The 9,287-nt window shown below is 48.6% G+C and overlaps 1 protein-coding gene across 2 annotated transcripts; it reads right to left on the bottom strand.

The window, feature by feature from the left end:
- Positions 1-3,963: 3,963 nt before the first annotated feature.
- On the bottom strand, positions 3,964-9,021 carry TOR1B (torsin family 1 member B). Of its 2 annotated transcripts, XM_027729815.2 has the most exons (6): positions 8,712-9,021; positions 7,816-8,125; positions 6,362-6,627; positions 4,961-5,136; positions 4,527-4,654; positions 3,964-4,369 (listed from the first exon to the last, which is right to left on the bottom strand). In XM_027729815.2, exons 2-6 carry the CDS (start codon positions 8,000-8,002, stop codon positions 4,092-4,094), a joined length of 1,035 nt encoding a protein of 344 aa, XP_027585616.1. In that variant the 5' UTR covers positions 8,003-8,125; positions 8,712-9,021; the 3' UTR covers positions 3,964-4,091. The 2 variants fall into 2 exon arrangements, with proteins under 2 accessions (XP_027585616.1, XP_027585617.1); XM_027729816.2 differs by lacking the exons at positions 7,816-8,125; positions 8,712-9,021 and adding an exon at positions 6,728-6,931.
- Positions 9,022-9,287: the final 266 nt, after the last annotated feature.

Below are 9,287 nucleotides of genomic sequence, written 5' to 3'. Positions count from 1 at the left end.
TTTCTTAGCTACCTTCTGGTGTTCTTTGCATTCAGTGATCTGATGTTAATTTTGCACAAACTTACTCCATGTTGAGGAACAGCACACTACATTCCTCAGTGCTCTGCTTGAGCACAGATATCTCCCTTTTTGAGTTCAAAGGGCATAGATAGGAGATGTGACTCTGCTACCTGGTGACAGAGAAACAAATGAAGCTTGGAGTGGAAACTGCACTTCTGGACCATCAGTGCTAATAACACTCATGGTTTTTTTAGAGGCAAACTTCCTAGATGTGTGTGTGCTCAGTAGTATCGTAAGGATGGACTTGGAGACCAGTTAAAACCTTGCTGATCTCTTCCCACTGTGGTGCCACTGCCTGAACACCTGCAGGCTCTAATTGAAGCCACCTGGGTTTTCAGTGGCAGCATCTTGAAGCTTTTCTCTGCAAGGGGTTAAAAAAAAGGGCCAGTAAGACTCCTGCTGTTCCAGTTCTTCTCTGAAGGGGTATGATATTTAAATTACCACTCCTAGTATTTGTCAGCAAATGAGTGCTTCGAACTCAGGCATTTATCTGTTCCTTTGACTTCCTCATTACAGCAAAAACTGGCTAATGAAAAAAAGCAGATTTAATAATGATGAACTTGTCTGGTACCCTGTCCTCAAAAGAAACAGTACAACCAAGCAGTATTGTGGCTCTTCCAGCATTAAGTACTCTTACTTCTTTGTGTGCCTTTGCAGTATCAATATGAGCATTTGATATAGATTGGTAGCCAGTATTTCATTATATCACAGCCCTAAATGACTCTGGGTAGATGGAAGCTTCCTCTGGAGGTGTAGGAATGATGTTCACAGGGTGGAAGCTGCCTCTGTTTAATCTCTCTTCTATTCTGCAGACCTGGCCAGGAGCATCTCCATCTGGGTAAAACAAATAGGTGTGCCTGAAGTCACTCCCATATTTGATCCTTCTGATCCTGTGGACTGTATGGTTTCAGAGCTAAGGTCTTCACTCTGTTTTTCTTGCTGTGACTGGGTAACTTTGGCCATTATTCTGTTTAATAGGCCACTTGAAACTGGATCAGGCAACTTAAAGAAAAACATCCAACAGGGGGAAAGATGTGATGCCCAGGTATCTGTTGGCCAGGTGAGAGCAGCTCAGCAGTCACCAAGACTGAGTTCTGTTCTTACCAGAGTCCAGCACCAACAGCTGCTGCTTTAGTTCAGCCTTCTGCAGGGAACCTTCCACAGTCTCATGCTGTGCTCATGTAGAGGCCCTGGTTAGAATGCAGGGATGCAGGGAGTTCTGCTCTCCTGCAGACAGGCAGCCTGGCCCTGGTTAGAATGCAGGGATGCAGTGAGTTCTGCTCTCCTGCAGACAGGCAGCCTGGCCCTGGTTAGAATGCAGGGATGCAGGGAGTTCTGCTCTCCTGCAGACAGGCAGCCTGGCCCTGGTTAGAACACAGGGATGCAGGGAGTTCTGCTCTCCTGCAGACAGGCAGCCTGGCCCTGGTTAGAACGCAGGGATGCAGGGAGTTCTGCTCTCCTGCAGACAGGCAGCCTGGCCCTGGAGCCTGCGGTCAAACAGCGGAGCTGTCGCGTGTGCAGCACAGGGCAAAGTCCTGGTGAACAGACAGCTTATGCTTCCCATGCAGCCCCTGTAACACTTCCTTGTGCATCCCTGGAGCACAACACGTGGTTCACAGCAGTGTGAACCACTGCCTCTTGTGAGGTGTGAGTGTCTGCCAGCTCTACCTCACTTGAATTGAGGTGTCACACACTGGCTTCTTTTCAGTGCTCCAGAGGCTGCAGATGCTCTGGCCCATGAAGACAGGATGGAAGCCTGTAGTCCCATCATGCCTTTGCCAGCTCAAGGAGAGGGGAAGAGCCACACTGAATGACAACTTTGCAGACACAGCCAGAGGAGGAATAGTTAAACAAGCTACCTGAGGTGTGTTTGTCCTGCAGTGCCTGGCAGTGAGAGGTCTGTTAATAGCCAGGAAGCAGAGCAGGCAGAGACCTTTAGGCTTCTTCATAGGTGTTTGTTTCTACCGAGCTGTATTTAACAGCTGAATTCCTTACTGTGCTGTTGGATGAGTCAACATGTTTGAATACCAACAGGCTATTTAATCTGCTTATCCATTGTCATAAACACCTTTTTAAGAATAAAGGAAGCCTAACAGATATGTGCAGTGCAGCTGGTTGCAAACTGCATAAACGAGTACTTTCCTATAGCTGAAAAATCATTAAACCAAGAGAGAAAAGTAACTTAAGATTTATTCCAACTGCGGTACAGTAGTTAGTGTTTTGACATGGCACAAGTATTTTATGGAGTAAGTAAAACTGGATGCAGCACATACAACTAAGAGTAAGTCAGTTAACAGGCAAAACATCACACTGGGAAGTGACAGTCCAATGTCCCAAGGTTAATGGCCCGCTAGTTTGGCTCTGGAGGTTGCATCAGTGGGAACAGGTTGCCAGCACGCCACAAACTCAAAGTGGGCTTGTAAAAGGCAATTGACACTTTTCATTTAGGGCTTAACATAAATGCTAAGCTCTCTGCTGTGATTTGAATGAACACAATTGCAATGAGACCTGTAATTTTGCACCACCTCTTAAAGGAAGTTTAAGTACAAGTGAGGGAGTAGATGCTGCAGCACAAAAATAGCCCAATCCCTTGCACCAATTTAAAATCCACAGTACAATCAACCAAGTGAAAGGCACTTCTGTCTTGTACTACACTCTTTGATCCATAAATGATGGGTGATGGAGTTAAAGCTTGCAACAGAGTTTTAAACCCCAGCCTTCCCAGTGGGTGAAGGTTAAATTGATCTTTCCCAGCTTCTTAACTCATCACTCACCCTTTCACATAGGCATTCTTTAATGTCAAAAGCTACTATAAAACATACTTAACTAGTGAGGTAGGGGACTGTTCCTTAGACTTCAGCATAAAAATACACTATGAAAAATAATTTCTTCCATCAAACTGTCTTCCAAGTAAGGTGAGAGTAGCATTACCTACACCTCAACCAGTGGGTGCAGCTCAGAGGGACTACTAAAGATGTTACAGATTCAGCTCAGGAGCCAATGTGCAGATTAACCTGGCAAGCTGTAACAGTCAAATCCTCATGAGAGATTTTTCTGATTAAGAACAGGAGACTGGCCTAGTATGTTGTAACAGATCCCTCAGATGGGTCCCTCTGCTTAGGAAGACCTGGAGTCACAAATTCACTTAGATCCCTTAATGAATATAAAGTTTTTCTAATAATTTCTTTCTCCCCAAAGAAACATGGGGCAATTACTTCCCTTCCCCACACCCTCTATTATTTAATAACAGATTTGCTGGAGCTCATTATGACTCATTATTTCTGTAGCAGGATATTTGGGATAATGCCACAGCTCAGCCTCTACCTGTATTCGTGCCCTTCTATCCCTGAAATGCTTGTTTGTAGAAGCCACAACAGCATCAATCTACTGGAAGGACAGGAAGACTTCCACGATATCATCATCTTAGTGCATCGAGGAGTTCACCCTTGCAGACATGATCATAGCCCTGAACACATCACACATCCCTCCATTTCACTAGGAACATGAACAGGACCGTGTACATGGAAGGGAATATGACTGCCTGGAAGAATTTCTCTGTTCTCCTTTGCTCTAGTCTAGTTTTTGTGGAAAAAGGAATTAAATACTTAATAATCCCAGCACTTGGAAGAATAAAGCAGGAGAGACTCTATCCAGTGCAGGGTGTGTGACACACTCAGAAATTCTCTACAGATTAAAAGAGAACTAAAGGGGTAATATTTGGATTGTTCAGAGATGAACAGTGATTCGAGGCCAGGTTGGATGGGGCTTTGAGTGACCTGATCTAGTGGAAGGTGTCCTTGCCCATAATAACAAGATAATCTTTAAGGACCCTTTCAACCCAAACAATTCTATGATTCTGTGTTAAGTTTAAAAAAAACTAAAACCAAAAACACACAAAAAAGCTACAAAGCCCACAGAGCTCACTCTGGTATTTTCACCATACTCCCTGCAACAGTAAAAAAGCGGAAGTGCAAATACACAGATTTCCAAAAGCTCTGAAAGTGCTTTTGGAAACTTGAAGGGAGAGGAAATCAACCCCTGGCTCTCGTATCTCCCATCACAAGGTCTTCATGAATATCCAGCTTGGCCTGTACAGTCTTGCAGCCTTTATCAGAGTAGATTTTCTGCTCCTTGGGGAAGTATGTCATCTCATCAGCCACTGCCTGAACAATGTCCTCATCCACGGCGTAGCCCCGGGCGGCCATCTCAGCCCTGACACACATCTTCACGTGCCTGTGCTCCAGGGGCAGGAAGGGCACAAAGTAGTCAATGAGGTTCCTGTCGATGATGCTGCTGTGCCACAGTCCACCTGGAAGAGTTGGGAAATGAAAATAATCACAGGTAGGAGTTTCTCTAAACTCGATCCCGCCTTTAGCAGGATCCGCAGGCCTGGCTGAATTCATAAAGCACTTTTGTCTCAGCCACTGAGGAATGAATTGCCCGTTTTTCAGGGCAAAGTGACTTACTATTCTTGTTGTTGAAGACTCCTAGAGATAGCAAGGGCTCCAGGTCTTTCAGCTGAATATCCTCCCTGCGCTTTCCACTTGTCCAGAAGTCAAGAGCTGCTTTATTAATTAAGTCACCACCTGCATTGCTGGTCATAAAAGAAAAATGTACAGTGCTGAAACACAGACACAGCTGAACCAGAATTTCTTTTGCAGCCAACTACTTGTATTGCTAATCTTGATATCAAACAAATCACAAAAACAGAATCCTATACTCCAAAATTTAGGGCAAGTCTCCAGTTCTTTAAACAGCCATCAGTGCCTGTCTTTGCACAGAGGGCCTTCAGAGTGGTTCCTCTGCTATGCTTTGAATGAGGTCCCTTGGGAATATCATTACCATCGTAAACAAACACTTAATTCAGTATCTCAAAATGACAGAAAGAGGTGCCACAGACCTGAGGAAGATGAAGATGGCTTTCCTGTAGGACACCCCATCCACCTCCTCATAATAGTCCAGGAATGGCTTGATGGCATCAATGACACCTGGATGCATTTTGTCCATCTCATCAAAAATGAAGACAGAGGAGGGGCAGGCACTGACATTGCCCCGAATCCAGTTCTGCAGCTGTTCCTGGAACAAGAGGTTGAAAACCACTGAAAAACGAGGGTTTTTTCTGGCTGTACTGCAAGATTCTTGCATGTGACAGGTTCTGGGGACACCCTGTCAAATGTAAGCATCCCACACTCACTGGTTGTACTTCTTCCCAAAGAAAGGACCATAATCTCTGTGACTGATCCCTTTGACATGTGACACTGAATTGAAATGTGAACTCTTTTCTTGCTGACAGAGGAAAAAGACTTCCTAATTTCTTCTGCTTTGTGTAGGGCTAAGACATGAAAACGGGGCTGAGATGGAAAGTATTAATCTTTTTGTTTGTTTTAAAAAAGTCAGTTTCATCTTTCATACGGAAAGAACATCTATCAGTACATCAGTTCTGGGTTCCTTCAAACACTAAAACATGAAGACAAGAATTCTCTAATGACAAGGAATGAAGTCCCTTGGAAAACCTCTGATGCAGGCTGCACTTTCTCACTGCACAGTGTGTGGTGGGTTGCCCCAGCCAGGCACCCCAGCAGGATGGGAGAGAGAGAACAAAGAATAAAAGTGAGAAAACCACTGGGTCAAGATAAAGACAATTTGATAGGTGATGGAAAGAGGAAAAAACCAAGCAAAGGGAATCACTCACCCTCCTGACACATGAAGACCAATGCCCAGCCAGAGTTAGAGCAACAACCCCCTTGGAAGCAAATGATAACCCACTTTTTCTTTCTTCTACCCCAGTTTTTATTGCTGAGCATGACAGGATATGGTATGGAACCACATGGGGTCAGCTGTCCAGGCTGTGTCCCCTTCCAATCTCCTGTCCACTCCAGGCTGCTTGATATGAGTGGAAAACCAGCATCTTTGAGGCTGTGCAAGCACATTTATGTTACAGCCAAAGCACTGCTGCATTATCAACGCTGCTTTAGCCATAAATGCATAATATGGCCCTGCAGGGGCTAGAGAGAAGGTTCATTCCATTCCAGCCAGGATATTCAGTTGAGATGCTGGGACTCTCCTAGCATCGAGCACAGGAATCAGCAGATGGCATTGGTGAGAGGACAGCGCTAGGAAATTATCTCACATTCGATTCCCCGGCTTTTTGGTGCCTTTTCCTCTTACTTTCTGCATGAACTTCCCCCTCCGTCTCTCCTGAGCGCCAGCTTTGGAACACCCAGCTGCACCCCCCCAGCTGCCAGGGATCTGGGCTGGGGGGATGTGCAGGACAACCCCCTCTACCAGGGCCGCTCCTTACCTTGTAGAGCTTGACCTGGTCGTGGTGGGGGAAGTGCAGGGTGGCCAGGAAGAGATGGACGAACTTGCTGCGCAGTCCCGCGGGGTGGACGTGCTCCGCCAGGATCTGGCTGAGGAAGTTCTTGCCGGTGCCGGCCCAGCCGTGCAGCGACAGCATCAGCGGCTTCTTGGGGCTCGGGTTGTTGCTGAAGCCCAGCACCGCCTTCAGCACCACGTCCTTGGCCAGGTGCTGCCCGAAGAGCCTGCTGTCCAGCTGCGCCTTCAGCGCTGCGGGGGGAGAGGGACAGCTCAGCACCGCCGGTCACCGCACACGCACCGGGAGCGGTGACCGGCCGAGCGCGGGGCACCCCCCCAGCCCCCTCCGTACCGGTGGCGTTGAGGCGCTGCCCGTCGCGGGGGCAGCACTCCACGTAGCTGCAGTAGAACCTGGGGTGCGACAGGTACCCGGTGAGGGCGGAGGCCACGCCGATGGCCAGGCCCACGCTGAGCGGCTCCAGCGCCGCCAGCCCCGGCAGCAGCACCCACAGCAGCGGCACCGACGGCGCCATGGCGGCCCCGCGCGCGCGGCCCGCCGCCCACTGCGCCTGCGCGCCCGCCCAGCCCCGCCCCGCGCGGCGCCGCCGCCGCCATCTTTGAGACGGGCACGGCCGCCCTCACAGAGTGCCGGGACCCCAACATCCCAGAATCCCGGAATCCCTTCTGGTGGAAGGTGTCCCTGCCCATGGCAGAGGGTGGAACTAGATGATCTTTAAGCACCCTCTCAATCCCAGAATCAGTCAAGCCGGAAAAGGACCACAGCGGCTCATCTTGTTGCAAAATCATGGCTCCATCTCTCCGCACCCCCCTTTAGATGTTTATACACTTGATGAGGTCCATCAATGGCATTCGCTGCCCTGCTGGTGGCATCAGCAGGCTGATGGAGAAGTGGACTCTGTGAACTTAAAAGGGTTTTTCCAACCTAAATGCATCTGTGATTCTGTGGTCTGGAATATCCCTTGGTCCAGTTTGGGTCAGCTGTCCTGGCTGTGTCCCTTCCCAGCTTCTTGTGCCCCTCCATCCTCCTCGCTGGCAGGGCAGCACGAGGAGCTGCCACGTCCTTGACTTGGTATAAACACCACTCAGCAACAACTAAAACCCTCGCTGTGCTATCAATATAATTCCCATAGTCTATCCAAAACACAACACTGCACCATCTACTAGGAAGGAAATTAACTCTATCCCAGACAAAACCAGCACAGTTTATGCCAACATAAACCAAAACACCAGCAAGGAAAATGCTGTGAGAAGCAGGGTACGTGACCACTTGTGAAATAAGATATATTAGGTTAATACAGCCCCCGCCTTCTAGAGACACTGTGGGTGGTAATTCTTGTCTCTGCACAACCCCCTCAAAAGAAGCTCTCACCACCCTGGGAAGGAACCACTTGGCTCAGGGAGCCCTTGCCACTGCCTTACCTGTGTAGTTCAGAGTGCTGTTCCTATTGCAGCACTCCTGGAAACGGCACTTGAGCCAGGAGTCAGAGGAGAGGAGGTGCCAAGCCACCGCAGCGCCCCCCACAACGACTGAAACGCTGAGAGGGTCAAAAGCCGGCGTCGGAGTGGGCACGAGAATAAAGATCAGAGCAGCGTTCAGAAGCTTCATGGTGGGAAGTGAGCGCCAGCCCGGCTCTGGAGGAAAAGAAAGCAAAACAGAAACTGCAGAAAAACTTCCTGGAGCGTGGAGCCCGGGGCTGTTCAGGAGTTTGGGAGCCAAGTCTCCTGTAAGCTGGAGGTGTTAATGAGTTAGCAGACTTATCGCACTGCTCCTGGAGAACCGAAAGTGCTGTGAACAGACCGTTGCACGGGCAGAGTGAGAGGGAACAATCCCAGCTCTGAGGGAAGCAGGACTGGAATCTCACTACATCTTAACCAAGGTGCTAATTGGGCTAGTGGTTAACGGAGAACATTGAGATGCTTGTTTTGGGCTTAATTGCAAGAGGGTGTCACTCAGCATCACACAGCCCAAGGATTTCCGTAGCAGTGCCTGGAGCTCTGCAGCTCACAGAACTGAACGTGTCAGAAAGCTGTTTTAATAAAACCAGGTTCTCAGAGCAGATTTTCTTGTCCTGGCAACTTCAGAATCCCCCCCACTGCCAAAAAAGTGTGTTTGCAGAGGAGAAGGACAGATACCGAAACTGCTTTTATTTTCTCAGCGAACACTTTTTTTTAATGCAAAAATGTGTAAAATCTCATTGAAAAAACACTGAGCAGCGTTGTGCAGTATTCAAAATACACGCTCAGGATCTGACGTGAAAAAAGAACGAGTGCCCTGTGCTGCCAACTGCCAAACTCATAGAAAGCACCGTTGTTACCTGTTTAAAGAAAATCCACGCTGTCAGCTGCCATCGAGCCTTGAGGTGGGCACAGCTTAGACCTTTGGCTTCTTATTCCAAAGTAGTTTACCCAGCTGTGGTCCAAGCCCCAGGGTGGGCTGCCGGGGAGCTGACACCTGAGGAGCTGGGTTTCCTGGGCTTTCCATCAGCCATCTCTCCGTTATTTCACCCAGAGGCTGCGGAGAGGCCAGAGGAAGGAATTGGCCGTGGGATATGCAGGATTCCGTGTTGCCTGGGCTCTGTCCGAGCTCTCTTGGAGACCATTCAAATGATAATTTCACGGAGGTGGTTTAATACCGGTGAAAAAATGCTGGGAATTTTCCAGTCACCTGTTTCCTCGGCGCCCCGGTGCCCCCCTGCATCTGTCCGTGCTGAACGCTAGATGGGGCGTCAGACACAGGGTTTGGTCCAGGATTTACAAGGAAGAACAACTTTTTGCAGAGAAGTGAGTCACGTTTGAGAAAAACAGACGAGAGAGGAGGGTGGACTCACATCTGCAGAGCTGACCACTTGTGTTGTGAAACGTGATTTCTTGGGATACACAACAACCCCGCC

Source organism: Pipra filicauda, unplaced genomic scaffold, assembly GCF_003945595.2.
Source record: "Pipra filicauda isolate LSUMZ 115617 unplaced genomic scaffold, ASM394559v2 scaffold121_size3267253_pilon, whole genome shotgun sequence".
In the NCBI taxonomy this organism is placed as follows: Eukaryota; Metazoa; Chordata; class Aves; order Passeriformes; family Pipridae; genus Pipra; species Pipra filicauda.
The sequence above is the reverse complement of the archived record's forward strand: the minus strand, read 5'-3'. Positions and strand labels throughout refer to the sequence as shown.